General features: G+C 46.3%; 6 protein-coding genes across 6 annotated transcripts; 3 read left to right on the top strand and 3 right to left on the bottom strand.

Moving 5' to 3' along the window:
* Positions 1-547: 547 nt before the first annotated feature.
* ISU1 (putative iron-sulfur cofactor synthesis protein (Isu1)) lies at positions 548-1,018 on the bottom strand (the record flags this gene model as incomplete). Its single annotated transcript, XM_033569718.1, has 2 exons — positions 548-696; positions 766-1,018. 2 exons carry the CDS (start codon positions 1,016-1,018, stop codon positions 548-550), a joined length of 402 nt encoding a protein of 133 aa, XP_033428524.1.
* A 937-nt stretch (positions 1,019-1,955) lies between these two features.
* Positions 1,956-2,298, top strand: ATNIH1004_005057 (uncharacterized protein; the record flags this gene model as incomplete). Its single annotated transcript, XM_033569717.1, has 2 exons — positions 1,956-1,988; positions 2,080-2,298. 2 exons carry the CDS (start codon positions 1,956-1,958, stop codon positions 2,296-2,298), a joined length of 252 nt encoding a protein of 83 aa, XP_033428523.1.
* A 1,176-nt stretch (positions 2,299-3,474) lies between these two features.
* On the bottom strand, positions 3,475-4,783 carry ATNIH1004_005056 (putative mitochondrial carrier protein; the record flags this gene model as incomplete). The annotated part of the gene is made up of 2 exons (XM_033569716.1): positions 3,475-4,250; positions 4,315-4,783. 2 exons carry the CDS (start codon positions 4,781-4,783, stop codon positions 3,475-3,477), a joined length of 1,245 nt encoding a protein of 414 aa, XP_033428522.1.
* Positions 4,784-5,545: 762 nt separating this feature from the next.
* On the top strand, positions 5,546-6,346 carry QCR7 (ubiquinol--cytochrome-c reductase subunit 7; the record flags this gene model as incomplete). The annotated part of the gene is made up of 4 exons (XM_033569715.1): positions 5,546-5,661; positions 5,844-5,952; positions 6,014-6,067; positions 6,257-6,346. 4 exons carry the CDS (start codon positions 5,546-5,548, stop codon positions 6,344-6,346), a joined length of 369 nt encoding a protein of 122 aa, XP_033428521.1.
* Positions 6,347-6,887: 541 nt separating this feature from the next.
* On the bottom strand, positions 6,888-8,198 carry alkA (DNA-3-methyladenine glycosylase II; the record flags this gene model as incomplete). The annotated part of the gene is made up of 3 exons (XM_033569714.1): positions 6,888-6,948; positions 7,011-7,133; positions 7,249-8,198. 3 exons carry the CDS (start codon positions 8,196-8,198, stop codon positions 6,888-6,890), a joined length of 1,134 nt encoding a protein of 377 aa, XP_033428520.1.
* Positions 8,199-12,797: 4,599 nt separating this feature from the next.
* ecm33 (GPI-anchored protein Ecm33) lies at positions 12,798-14,126 on the top strand (the record flags this gene model as incomplete). The annotated part of the gene is made up of 3 exons (XM_033569713.1): positions 12,798-12,861; positions 12,926-13,766; positions 13,835-14,126. 3 exons carry the CDS (start codon positions 12,798-12,800, stop codon positions 14,124-14,126), a joined length of 1,197 nt encoding a protein of 398 aa, XP_033428519.1.
* Between the last annotated feature and the right edge of the window lie 1,077 nt (positions 14,127-15,203).

Here is a 15,203-nt window from a genome sequence, read left to right as displayed (position 1 = left end):
CCCATGCGCTGCACTAGACTAGACTTGCATCAATCAAAGCTTTCATTCCAAAAAGAGTATCCGATTGTATGCTGTATGTCCTGTCATTAGAAAGACAGACAAGCATTCTATAACAAGTATTTTATATCAATTTCCGTGCCATTTATTATATAACTACCAGAATAGCTCAAAAATCCGCCAGAAAAATAAAAACCAGAGAGAGGAGTAACTAGTAAAGAGATAGGAAGGGCCATTTCCCATCATGCAAGCAAGTGCTTCAATTAATAACTAACATCAAGTTATATCGTAATGCTTTCTTCTTGCTTTGCCATTCTGTCAGCGCGGAGAGGTTAAGAAAAATAGTTAGACAGGGTAGAAAAGGAATCTGTACATCATGGAATGGAATGAAGCCTGACCCAATCCAATCCAATCTCAATTTGGAAATAAAGCATTGGAAAAAAATAAGCACGATAAGGGAATCATATTTGGTATCGCCTTGTTCATCTGTCTTTTAATCATTTGTTTTTCTTTTTACTTTTTGTAGTGGTGCCTGTTCTCCTGCATATCTCTACAGGCTAGCGGAGGCACCGTCAACCTTGACCTCTGGCATGGCAGCGCCGGTGCCACCCAAGTCAGTGGAACGAGCGTTAGGGTTTTTCGTGTAGTAGTCGGAAATGGCCGACTTGATGGCATCCTCAGCAAGCATAGAGCAGTGCACTACATACATCCGTTAGATATATTATACACCTTTCGTGTTTGTTGAAGGGAAGATACGACTGAACTTACACTTCACAGGAGGCAGACACAGTTCCTTGGCGATATCCGTGTTGCGAATCTTCCCGGCCTCTTCGAGAGTCATTCCACGCACCAACTCAGTCAGATAGCTAGAGCTGGCGATAGCGCTACCGCAACCGAAGGTCTTGAACTTGACATCACTGATCGTCTTGGTGTCCTTGTCGACGCGGATCTGAAGCTTCATAACATCCCCACAGGCGGGCGCACCAACAAGTCCGCTGCCGACATCCTGGTTGACTTTCATGGATCCAGCGTTGCGAGGGTTGTTGTAGTGATCGAGCAGTGCTGAGATGGTCAGTTCGACGGTCCGTCGGAAGTTTATATGGACTCTTTCCAACGTGTAAATAGGAAATACTTATCTTTTTCATGGTAACCCCTTCGCTGAGGAGCCGGGGATCGCAAGATCGACTGGGTTTGCACGCCGGAGAAGGCCGGTGTGATGCGAGGAGACACAACAGTGCCGATGGATCGAGGGGCGACCGTTGCGAGACGACGGAACATTATGATCGATGTGATTAGGAGAGGAGAATAATGGAGTATTTAGAGATAGTTCGATGGTTTCCAGTGCTGTGTGTATGGGATGGAAAAGGTGGTTGATAGAAAAGAGCACAGGGAGGCGATGACCGAGGTTGTGATGTCGACGAAAGATTGATTGATTGATTAATTATTTCCTCTTCTCTTCGCCGGGACTAAACCGCATGCGGGAACCCCGTTGCCTTCGCTCCGGCCTCGGAGATGACGTTAAACCGAGCTCGAAGCCCGGGACATCCACGGTCGCTGCTACTCAATCAGACTCATTCTTGTCATCGTGTCTGATTGATAGGCCCCCCGTTCCACGGGTATCCAACTGATTGGCCGGTCGGCCCTGACCATCGATCCTCGTGGGATTTTGCCCATGGCGGGGGACTTGTATTAGCTTTCCACGGAGATGGACATGCATTACGAAAGGAAAAGTGCCCAGGCCGTTGCCCCGACTGTTCGTATCTTCATACCGTACAGAACATAGCTTTCCCGATAAACGGCACTAATCCCTGCTGCGGCCAACAGGAAGAGCTCCGGTCAGTATGAGACACGTACTGATACCTTATCATTTCTGGATGCTGGTCACCCTCCATCTGATAAAAATTCTCGTCACGGGAACACAACCTCATAATCCTCTTTAGTAACATTAACTATTTAAGATGACCAAGAAGACCCTGGGTCGTGCTTCAGGGGTAAGTTCCCCTTTTTTTTTATATAGCATTACTTTCGTGTATATATTTTACTTTTCCATAGTAGTATATCTAGCTAAATACTTCTCATCAGTCGCTTAATGCCCCCATCGCTGCTTTCACCATGGCCATCCTCCTAACCACGTACTGCGTCAGTTCAATCAACACCGCCCGTCGTGAAGCGCAGACGTCATCGGGTACCACTGCAGCCTCCTCCCGTCCGAAGCCTCCAGCAGACAGGAACGATCAAACATCCTGGGTCCAGCAGGCCCTTGAAGAAAGCCGTGAAACTGAGCGAAGGAAAGGGGCTTAAGTGATCTTGTGTAGCTGGCTACAGTTCTGTATTTGTGGAGTTATCATGTTAATATATTCTATTAAATATTTAATACTTTGATTCGTTCGTCTAAATTACGACAATATACTGGGAACGGGCCAGAATCTATATAAGCATAAGCATTAGCAAAACAAGACTCGAGGCCACATAAGACCAAGACATATCCATGATCAGAATTTTCAGTGTATTGTAATAGTCACGTCCAGCCATTAAGACCGGATCTACCATTCAAAAAGAATTTTCATCATATCAAATGGATGGCTAATGAAACCCAAGGCACCTAGGTAATCCTGGAAGGGCAAAACAGTACCTATAAATGCAAACTGATACGACGATTCAACGCCGACTGTCAAGAAATAAAACATCTTTTCAGAAACTAGAAGAAATGACCAACTTAAGGCCATCTAATGGAATCATTATACAGAAAAACGGTTCCACCGATTGTTGTTTGTGAGAAGTTAAAACGGGAATTCAATCCTCAAACTGGAAATTTCAGTCAAATTTCTGTGTATCACGTGACCTTCGCCAAACGGCTGACATCATCTTGCCATCCACTAGTTAGTTAACTTAACTAGTTAACTACGGATTAGCCAATGCTTTTTTTTTGTCTTGCACCAAATTATAGCGATAAGCCAAAAGTCCTATATAAGTGGTAGACGTATGTTGTCCATATTCAGCATTTGTAAAGCTAAGAACGGAAAGTAGGTATAATTGATGTATGTACATACGTTGCAAATCAATGCAAAACGATTTGAGAACAACGCTCAGAAAACACAAGTCTTTCGCAGAAATCAGAAAGCCCACTGTGTGACCAAGAAAATAAACAGGCAGACCCTACCTTTACATGCTAGAAGAGGGTCTAGCCACTCTACTCATAATACCATGACCCGAACACCATCGATGCCGTGCAAATGTTGGTCCGCTCCATGACAGCTACATGGCAAAAACGAGCATGCAGCCGAAAAGAGAGTACGAGAAAGCGAGTGATGAAATCTAATGAAATCTGACCCGGTATTGCCAGCAACGAAGGCGGAGCAAGTGAATCCCCCGGATAGCCGAAGTGGTTACCCAAGTGAGCTGCGGGATAAGACTCTAAATAACTTGCGCTTATCACTGCAGCTTCAACCGGTCAATTGAGCCGTTCTATCCATCCAGTCATATACCAACTGAATCTCCCGGCTTCTCCTCCTCCATTTTGCGTTTCAATGCTCCTTCGTGCTGAAGGTGGCTAATGAGCTTTCGGAGGTACTCATACGTCAGCATTGTAGTCATGGCAGCTGGAACGGCACGAAATAGATTAGTGCCGATTCCAGAGTAAAATGCGCGCCATCCCTCTTCCTTCAAAATGGTCTGGCAAGTACGGATAATCCCTGCATATCGGGGTCGGTTAGGCATGCCATCAGATGAAGCGGCACCCGGAGGCCTACCACGGTCCGGGGGGTGGTCCATCCCTCCGCGGAATGTGATCTCTTCTGGTGAAGGCGCAGGCGACGTTCTCTGTTGGGTCTGCAATCTTGTCCGTAGTACTTCGTGCGGATATGTCACGGTGCTTGCGCAAATTTTGCTCAGGAATGTGGCAAAAGATATCCCAATCCAGTGAGAGTTTCCATTGTCGGGGTGTTCGCCGATTCCATATCCGGTAAAGGCCATTTTCAAATATTCATAAAGTGGAAATTGTATAGCAACGTGTGTCAGTCCTAACAAGGCGGGCGTAAGCCCGGAATAAAATGAGCGTATCCCTTCTGTCCTATACATCTTGCGGGCCGCATCCCAGGTGCTAGAGTACTGCCATGGAGCTCGAAAGCCTTCGCTATTCGATCTGAGGCTCTGGGACATAAGTCGTGTTTTGATCACCCAGATAGGGTTTGTCACCACTGTGGAGCAAGCACCAGCCGTTATGGAAGCATAACCCCTTGCAAGCCACCAGCTATCTGTATATCATATAAAACTCAGTAAGCCAATGCCTCGAACAGGCCCAAATCGAGTATAACTAACCAGTAGTTTCATAAAAGTATTCCCGAGACCGATCATAGACTGCCAAATAGACCGCCCATGTAGGCAAGTATCCTAGAAGCATGGGACCCAGCCCTTGGTAGAGACCTCGAATACCATCTTCACGCCATATCATCCTACCTGTACCTAGCATGCCTCGATATAACGCTTTGGCTTCGACCACATTGCCTCCTCTTCGTGCAAACCCTCCCTGAGCCTGCAGCTTGGTCTTGATCACGTCGAGAGGACATGTCACGATACCTGACGCTACGCCTGCACTGGCCCCGCAGAATGGAGGAATATAGAAACCGGGGACGCGGGTGGAGAATATTTCGATGCGAGTGAGGAGCGAACTTGACGGGACCTCGGGGGTCACATGAAGGCTAGACGATGGAGGGCCGTCAGAATGTGTAACCTGCTGCCCTTGAGCGCTGCTGGCACTCTCTGAAGTGCCGTGTTCTTCTGAAAACATCTTTCGCAACTAGCACTCAAAAAGCAACCTATGTGTCCGTCTTAGATCTCACAAGGGCTCCCGGACCCGAGCATGTCGGTGCTCGCTCCGGAACCCAATCGGTCCTATGCTAATCGCGATGTGGGCGTATTTTCTCGATTGGAGCACTTCTGGGCTAGAAATAAAGTTCGGAGGAGAAAAATTGGAACAGGTTGTCGGTCGTGCCAATGCTACTGAGTCGTCTAATGGTTTCAGCGTTGCCCTATCCGGAACACAAACGGGGCGGGGTCTGTTGTAGCAGCTCAGCTCCTCTCGAGGAGCAAAACAAATAAAAAAAAGGATTCAGCGCTTAACGACCTCCATGCCCGAAAATGTTGGAACGGAGACAATCGGCGGATACAAAACGCAGGGGTGTGTCAGCTGGGGATGTTGGAAAGCAGTGCACGAACGGGAGATCGCGGAGGATTGTGGACGAGATCAAATGCAGATACGAGTCTCTGCCGGTCAGGTGGAGAGAGAATCCACCGCCGGTCCCAAGAGTAGCGCCTGAGGCAGCACTTCGCAAGCAGGCCAATCACGTGTCTTTGGATCGGAACCGGTCAGGTATTTCTGCCTGAGGCAGAAAAAATCGGATGTTTTTGGGAAAGTTCACTCGCCGAACCTCCGTTTTGCACACTCCAACATCGGGCCAACTCTCGCTCAGCTTGACTGACATTTCGCGATCCCCCTTCCACACCACTCCGCCAATTGGACCCAACCCATCTCCATTTGGGATCATTCGCCATGTCCGCTCCTTCTCTTACCAGCTACATTGTCAAGCGCCCGTGGCTCAAGCGCTGGATGACGCCAATTGCCAACTGGTACGCCGACGCAGCCGGTTACAGGAGGCTCGGATTGAAGTAGGAGCACACACCTTTTTTTCTCAGATCCATGCGGTGCAGGGTGGATATGTGAAACGATAGACCTCTGTTGGATATATCGAGCGTTGTCTATCAGTTTTCGTGCCATATCCTTGTCTCCGCTTGGGCGGAGAACAGTTTTATATCATGTCTCCAAAAGTGACCTGGCTGACTCTAATAAGGTTTGATGACCTGATCCCCGAGGAAAGCGTGGCCGTTCAGACGGCCATCAAGCGTCTTCCCCCTAAGGAGGCCTACGACCGTGTTTTCCGTATCCGCAGGGCATTCCAGGTTGGTTCCTATCGTCCGTCTTCCAGAGGTGACCAGGTGTCTAACAATGCTCGTCAATTAGTGCTCTGTCTCCCACACCCTCCTTCCAGCTGCTGAGCAGACCAAGCCTGAGGATGTGAGTTGAATTTCGTGCATTTTTACCTAGCAACCTTCCCCATTTCTCCGCATGAAATATCAGCCAATCCCGTGAGGAGGATTTGTAACCCTATAGAAACTCCATGTATGGTGGGGATACTCTCCGGGAAAAGCATCTAGAATCCCTTAAGAATGATTCGGTGGACTTGTCGCTGATAGCTGTCGATAGGATGTTGAATACCTGAGCCCGATCATTCGCGAAGTCGAGAAGGAACAGAAGGAACGTGCGGATCTCGACAACCTCATCATTAAACGGTAGACGCTTGTAGCCCTAGCCGATACTGCCAAGAGATTCCGAAGAAAAATGTACGTCAGGGCAATAGACAGGCTGGATAGAAACGAGGAGGGATTTTGTGTGTTGCGGTTCACCTGCTGTCCGTCGCTGCGATGAACATGCGCTGGAGATTTTGATATGTCGTTCAATCGTGTACTGATACTGTACAAATTCATCCGTCCCATTTTGTTGACTATGGAAGTTTCGGTTCCAATTTGGAGTATAGATCAGTAACATACCACCACACAGCAGTATCTATATGGTTCATGCTAAGGTGAAGCATGCTGGAGCCCATCAGACTCGACTCCTAAAACCTATCGTATAACTATGAAGACAGGGTAATAGGGGTAAGTCGGCTCTGTTCTATTGGTTGTAAGTGTGCCATGTCATATGTGCATGTTGCTGCTACCTAAATAGCAGTTGGGTTCATTCCACTCAACGCTGTCATAATACATGCTACCATTAAATATACTGGCTAGATCAACATCGATAGATAATGCAATTGTATAATTGCGCTCACTTATCACTAATTCAATACGGCGATGTCTACGTTCTCTATCCGCCACATGTACCACATAAAAAGAGTCCTACATGTCCGTATAAGAATGGTGGCTCTATGTATTGCCATGTGCTAGGGAGATTTACGTACCTATATGGGGCAAATTTCGCTGCCAGCTCAAGCATGTCTTTCTCTGCCATGTACTTGAACTTACCACCTCCTTTTGCTCTGAGTTTGTTCACGTCTTTGCCCGTGAATGCCGCACATCCTCTTCTATTTTATAGTTAGTCAAGTAGGTATAAATCGGCGAGCTGTCTTTTTTTTTATGTTTTTTTTTTTCTCTCTTTTTGCGGACGCTCTTAGATATAAATGTGAGGAATCAACATACTGCACACCAAGATCACCTGTAGAGAACACGTCCATTCGCTTTAGGGCGAAACAAGCAAACATCTCAACGGACCATTTGCCCAGACCCCGAACAGCAGTTAATTTCTCAACGAGTTCCTCATCGCTGGCACTCAGCAGCATCTGAGCACTCAGTTCACCATCCGCAAACTTCCGCGACAGGCCTTGGATATACTCGGCTTTCCGCTGGGAAAGACCGGCGGTCCGCAGCGTCTGAATATCGAGCCGAACAATCTCTTCCGGTATGGGGAAGTGATTTGTTGGGTTTATACCATCTCTTTTACCATCTTGGTTGAACAACGCTATAAATTTGTCTCTGATCGACCTGGCTGCAGCGCCCGACACCTGTTGACCGATGATGCTGACGACCAGACTTCGAAAAGGATCAATCTCTTCCGCTAGTCCCTCGGGGGAAAAAAGGGGACACGGATGCTGTTTTATAATGGACTCTAGCCGTGGGTCCGTAGCAATTAGATGTGCAACGGCTTTTTCAAGGAGCGTCCCCGTCGTGGCTGTTGGGCGAGGCCGGCCTGTCTTGCTGGGGGATGCCTCCTCAGCCCCAGGAGGGTATGCAACCAAGGAGGACCCATGGGGTGTGAGGAGGGGAACAGTTGTTGTATGGGGTTCAACGGGTCGATCGAGGGGAGGAGGGGTAGTATGTGGCCTACTTATAGTACCACTAGTAGCCGATGATGGGTTGAAGACGTTATCGACCGCGGTAAGTGTTGTAGTGGCTTTGTTTTGGCGAATATTCGAAACAGTGTTTTTCCGTTTCGAGTCCAGAGACGCTTTTTTCCGTTTGTTTGAGGGTTTTCGCACTTTGGTATCTTCATTGCTGCTCCTGGTCGCTTTGCTTGCTTTGGTTTTGGGTTGCAATAAGGGCGAAGCTGCATTGCTGGGGGCGCTCAAGCGCGCGGAGCGCCTAAGGGCCATCATAGAAAGCTATTTATATAAACTGATGCGTTCAGGTAGATAAGAACATTCATTAATGTGGACCTGATATCCGGATGATTGGAGGCAATCTAGGGGCTCTGATTATTGACAGACATGTATGAATGCCTGGTGTTTTTTGGGCATCGCATATTATAAGTTCGGGTAAGTCATCCATGGTTGTTCTCCACAATCTTACCAATCAATGCGTTTATACGAGTATGCTATTTCGAAATGTGTCTAAGATATACTTAACGTAAACATTTGAAATAGGGCTTTTAACATAGTGCTTTCTTTATGCAGGTCTTCGGTATACAACATATGTGCTTTGATATGTATCTAAGATGTGACTATACAGTTTGTCGCTTGTTCTCAGAGACTGTGAGAATGTAAAGACCTTAGCATGATTATATTGATTCTATACGAGGTCTATGTTGTTAGTAATCAACATTTCATAACTATCAAGCATCTACAAAGTCACATGCCATGAAACACTGGCACTGCCGTTATTTCCCCTCACCGGATGTCTCAACTTCTTAATTCGTCATGTCTCGTAGTTATCCTAGGTTATATTGCTCAGCTTACTCAAAATTCCACATGCAATCACATTCCGAGAATCTGACTATGGGCAGGCATGTGGAATGCAGAGAAAGCCTTGAGATCCTACAGGCCGTCGAAGCATGTAGGTGACACAAAAAGTGCGTAACAATATTGATCTGTGTTTTTCATCGGACGCGAACCAAACCCAAGTCTGTTGGATAGATGGCCACTTGTAACGTAATCGGTAAGCGAGCGCCGCATGAAAGCGAGCGCCGCACCTTTGTATTCCATATAAAATGACACTTTTTTGAGAGTCTAATATCTCAACAATAAAGCACCTAGGGGACATAAAATTAAATATACAGTATAATATAATACAGTGTATATATATATTAAGCAGAGAAATTTCCAGAATGAATATTTCTCCAGGTAAGATAAATTACAGCTGTATTTTTTATACTTTCAGTTGTCCTAGTATTTAAAGCCAAGAAAACTACCTAAAAACATGAAAATATAAAAACACCCTTTTAGAGTTCATATATATGTTACTATCTTATCAAGATGTTTCTATATCTACTGGTGGTTGAGATATTAAGGTTTCAAAGAGTGCCATTTTATATGGAGTACAGAAGTGCGGCGCTCGCCTTCAATGCGGCGCTCGCTTACCGATTACGTTATGATCCGATGCAGTTGAATTACTTCAGCAAGAAAATAGAGCCGCTCCACAAGCATCCTGGTAGTACCTCGGTCTTCTGTACCGAGTTTTCTTCGGGACATACCGCAGTAGCATAGCGAGACCTAAGGGCCATTAAAACCTAAAAATACTCGGCTAATAAGAGTGTAGAAGATCAGCGATTGGATCCAAAATTAAGACAAGATACTTGACAGGATGGAAGGCCCATCGACGTGTAAGACAAAAAGCTTCGCCCCGATGGAACACAAATCCTGGGGGTTTCACATGGCCAACAGGTACAACTAATACCTAAACTAGCAATGTCAGTGTGCTTAGGTACGGAGTAGTACGTTGTAGTGTTACGAATCATTAAACTCTTCGGGGCCCGACGCTCCAGTAAGATAATGATGGTCGCTTTGAACCCTGTTCTGCTCATCCCGAGTCTATCCACCTACCGTCCATATCGACAGACGGTTATACAGGGTGGTAAGCACTCGTCAGCCAACTTCCAGTTCTCCGACTTCCAGGGAGAACGATGCTGTGCAAATATATAGTCCTATGATTATGGTGACTGTCCACTCTTATCAACTCTGAACACATCTACCCATGCCTGGTGGCGTTAAGGGGAACGTGCCGCTGTTGTGACTATCAGTATCATTTGAAGTGTATTTACCAGACGTGACCATTGTAAATAAGTGGTCCTTTAAAACATCGGCTATGGAATGCTAACAACAATGCAACGGAGGAGCCCATGGAGCTGAGGATGTTACTATAGAAAGGAGAAATGAAGGTATGCATAGTCTTGATAGAAGGATGTTGTTTGTGATGTAATCCCTAAAATACAATGCTATTGAGACGGATAGCTGTGGAGTATGCGATGGGATATCCACATGGGTGGAGTGATAAGGGATCAACTCTAAACCGTCCAAGCGATCACAGAAGGATGCTAAGCAATTGGGACGGGTTATGAAAGAGGGCAGTTTTGACATCGAGCGTAAGATGAACCATACCGTAGGAAGTAAGAAGGTGAAAGGACTCCTTACTGAACATATAGGAGGTGAATTAATTCTATTTTCATATACTGACTATCCTATCGGGTTATGATATGAGAGAGTCACCACTACAAGGCAAATAGCCTTACAATCTCCATAAAGGAAGCAAACGCGCTGAAAGTGTCCAAGTCAAGAGACGAGACTTTATATGTAATTTTGACTACGCGCAAGATGACAATTTCAGGAGCTGGAAATGGGTCCAATTTTAGATGATCGTTAAGGTGGGTCAGCCTAAGGCATGTTACGATTTGTATCTCTAATACCGACATAGGACAAGCGTATTACCATACACATGACGGCAATGCTATTGGGTCTGGAAGCCAGTCGACTTTGCCACTTGGCAGCGGGTTTTATTAGTATTCAGGGATTGTTGTCTTCGTTCACCATTGTATGGCACATTTCTCCATCTTATGATCCACTGTCTATGGTACCTGGCCGAGAAGGTACATACCTAGCCGAATCAGCACTCAATCAGTGGCAAGCCCCGCAGAGAAACAGAACTTTGCAAGAGCCAATACACAACATACACAGTGGGATTTTGCCATGACTAGTACCTACTAAAAACGTCAAGAATGGGATGATGACCACCACCTCTTGTACATACATATTGCAATGAGGCTAGGTAGCGGGAGGTGAACTGACGAAGGAATTTGAACATGATTGTATCGCTACATACCGGAGCGTCCGAGTGGCAGGAAAGTGTCCACGACGAATTCCAATCAAACCCAGCTGATCAGCGGAATTCGTCATTCATATTTTGTTGGTTTATTTCCTTCAGTCTTCGTAACGACAACATTCTGGATCCCTTTAGAATATGGACAAGAATGAGTAGGTTATTAGGATGATGGCTGTATTCCGTACATTGTACGAAGCATACTCCATCGAGGAACCTGTTATTGCTGTATGTACAAACCTAAAATGAGTTATGCACATACAATTGAACAATTGCGGTCGTAATAATAATTGAATTGCTTAACACTAGAGTCTGGCCCTTCTTAGCGGCTATACTAGTTGGCTAGTAGATACTAGACTACTATGTAATGTTGGAACCGATCATCATAATCTTGAATATTGAACGGATTTCATTGAATTTATGCCAGACACTGAGTGTCGTTCCTTGTTGGTAGAGATCCAAAAGAAATTATTTGATAGATGCCGTACTTATCTATCAACCCCATGTACACATGTCTGGTCTACTTGGAGACAAACCTCATGTTACCAAGATACTCTAACATAGCAATTGTAGATAGGTAGTACAGAGTACTTAGGCAGCTTGTCCTGCAGTAATTAATACCGACCCATGGAATATGTCAACCGTGCAAGGTAAGAAAAAAAGAACAGAAAATAGAGAGGGACTGTTAATCTGGAGCAATATTTGGGTTGTTTCAAATCAGTCGCAGAAATACAAGTTGTGATTTGATGAGTGGTGAGGGAAAGGGGTTCTGGGAGCGAATCATTAGCGAAGTGTTACAAGAATGGGGCGGACTAGCCACAACGGACTATTTCCAGCTAAAAGAAAACAGGATTAATCTGTAAGCTTCAAGAGGGATGCTTTGTCCACTTTCACTTTGACCTGTAAGTACGGATTACAGTAGGTAGATAGTAGGTACCTTAGGGTAGACAAGGCAGTCCTCTACATTGACTGAAAAGGATTGTACAGTTGAGATTCCTGGTGTTAGAAAGGGGGCTGGCCAAAGAAAAGAAAAAAACAAAACAAAAAAGTGCCCGCAGTACCATACCATACTGTACCGTACCTGGCCAATACCCCGTTCCATACCTCCTCAGTACTTGGACAGTGTCTTGCAAGGAGAGGTCCACCAACCCGCGGGCCACGACTCCTTTCTTGTCCTCCCTGAAAGCCTTCCTTCCCACTTCTGTCTCACCTTTTGCCATCCAGTCCTTCCCTTTCTTTTCCCTTTCTCTTTTCTCTTCATTCTGAGAACGTTCTTGCCTAATCCGTGCATTTCGTTTCCCCTCAAGAACGCGCCGTCTTAAGCTTCTCCTTCGTTGAAGCTTTCTTTTTCTTTCACTCGTTTATTTAGCCTTTTGATTCCCATATTAAGCTCTTTCGCTGCTACTTGACCATACTGTTTACAAGGGCCGAACATCGCCCGATTGATATATCTATCCGAAGCGCTATTGGTAGGTGAATACCAATATTATTTATCTCCCAAATCCTGTTTGCTTTTAGTTATCTATCTTTATCTACATCTCGACGGTGGTGTCCCTGCGCGAAAAAAAAAAAAAAAAAGAGATAAAAACGATCCCCGAATTGAGTGACAAATGCAAAGTACTGACCTGGGCTTTCTGGCAGCAGTGTGAAAATCATCCTTTACAATGGGTCTCCTCAAATACGCCCTTCCCGCATTTTTGGCGGCGAACTCCGTCTTCGCTGCTGATGGTAGGTGAACAATGGCGCCGCCCAATTTTTTGACAGGATTCAGAACTGACGGTTGGTGATGTAGACTGTGGTAGCGCCGGCAAGACCATCACCATCGAAAGCCAGGGTGATGCCAGCAAATACAGCAGCTGTAAGATTCTTAAGGGTGATGTCGAGATCAGCAAAAGTATCACCGGCGACGTGCGCCTCGACGGTGTCCAAGAGATTGCTGGCAGCTTAACTGTTGATGGTGCTGTCAACCTGACCTCTCTGTCTGCCTCCAGCCTGAGCTCGATTGGCGACACCATGCACTTGAACAGTCTAACCAGCATGACCACTCTCGAATTCGCTGCTCTTACTAAGGTCGGAAGCATCAAGTGGGCCGTTCTTCCCATGTTGCAGACCCTCGCCTTCACCAAGGGTGTTACTGAGGCCAGCAACGTCGCGATCACCAACACTGGCCTGACCAACCTGGATGGAATCTCCTTGAAGACCGTTGGTGACTTGGACGTCACTGAGAACTTGTCCTTGGAGACTGTCAACGTGAACAACCTGAAGAATGCCACGGGCCTGATCAACTTTGCTGGAAATAAGCAGTCATTGGAGATTGAACTCCCCAACCTGGCCGGTGGTCGGAATATGACCTTCCGTAACGTTTCTTCCGTCTCCGTTCCTTCTCTGGAGCTCCTTAGCGGTCAGCTTGGCTTCTGGGGCAACTCATTCAAGTCTTTCATTGCCCCTAACCTCACCGAGACCGGTGACTTGGTGTTTGACAACAACAACAAGCTCACCAACATCAGCATGAACAAGCTCGAGACTGTCCATGGCGGCTTCCTTATTGTCCGTAACGACAAGCTGGGTTCCGTCGACTTCCCTAAGCTTGCCAAGGTCACTGGTGCTATTGACTTCAGCGGTAAATTCGATGAGTACGTTTTTACCCTTGCTACGTATTGATGCTTGATCCCGATCTACGCCGCTAACCGTGAGACCATAGGGCCGATCTCCCTGCTCTGAAGACCGTTGCCGGTGGCTTCAACATGCAGAGCACTGGTAACTTCAGCTGCGATACCTTTAACAAGCTTGAGGGCAATGCCATCCGCGGCAAGTACGAGTGCAAGGCTAAGACGCCCAACCCTACCACCAAGGATGGCTCTTCTGGCTCCACCACTAGCGGCGGCCAGCCCTCTTCCTCCTCTAGCGAGGGTGCCTCCGCCATGAACGTTGCCAACGTGCCCGCCATGGGTCTGGCTGCCGTCTTCGGTGCTCTGGTTCAGTATGCCCTGTAAAGGCAGATGCCATGCTGTTGCGTGAATGCGTGTACTTTTTGTGCTTTTTTTTTTTGAAGCCCTTTTCATGGTTGTGTAGAGTCGCCTGATCACCGAAGGGGTGTCCAGTACTTTGCTGTTCTTATGATAATAATTGAATCTTGTTTGAGCAAAATTCTTAATTTGGTTTTGTTTCTCGGAGACCATCGAAAAGAAGTTGTATTCCCCTCTGTTGCTTACTTCTCCAGATGTCCCCGAGCAGTGGAGCCGGTCCCATGTCAAGTTTAAGTTCTCTTGAACAGGGTCGATGGCGTCGGCCTCAGTTGTCTTGTGGTTTGTGTGATAGACATTCCTTTACAAATTGTGGTTACTTGTTGATGATAGTCGTCCCTTTGAATTTCATCAGTTAATATTGCTCTACATCTCCGACCTAGAATCATCGAGCCTGCTTCATAAACCTAATGGATCCCGTGCCATGTGGGAAGAGGTAGATTGGGTTCACGGGTATGCGGTCATGCAAAACTAGGAGCGGCAACTGATCTCTGCCCCGAAGAGATGGATAATGTGTCTAACTCCATGAGGCGGTGGCAGAGGCGGCGGCCCGTGAAGGGTATGTGCCTCGTACAACGCATGTAGCCATCGCGATCGATGAAAATTTCTTTTCCCTCCGAGATGAGGAGGCGAGGAGAAATGACCAGTCCAAAGCGGTGAGTGCCAGGTGTCCGGACGCATGGCTCGGGTCTCCAGAGGGGAACCACTTTGGGATATCTTGGTGGAGCATACGGAGTACTTGATTGGGTAGCTAGGGTGTTACGCATGATGTTGGATGGATTCAAAGTTACTGAGAAATCTCTATAAGCATGGATCGTGGCTTTTACTTTGATTTATCGACGGTGGGGTCAGTAAACCCTATACAGCGGATTGTATAAAGACCTGAATCGTTACTTGAATAGAATATGTCCAAGTGTTGAGATATCCGGATGGGTTGGATGGAGTATAGAGGGGCTGTCTTTTATAAGAAAAATATATTATTATTATTATTATCATCATCATTATTATTAATTCAGGTCTAATCATTTGACAAGAAAGACTAGATGG

This window comes from Aspergillus tanneri (genome assembly GCF_003426965.1).
Source record: "Aspergillus tanneri strain NIH1004 chromosome Unknown AapTan_3_pilon_pilon_pilon, whole genome shotgun sequence".
Taxonomy (NCBI): Eukaryota; Fungi; Ascomycota; class Eurotiomycetes; order Eurotiales; family Aspergillaceae; genus Aspergillus; species Aspergillus tanneri.
This window is presented reverse-complemented; position numbering and strand designations above follow the sequence as displayed.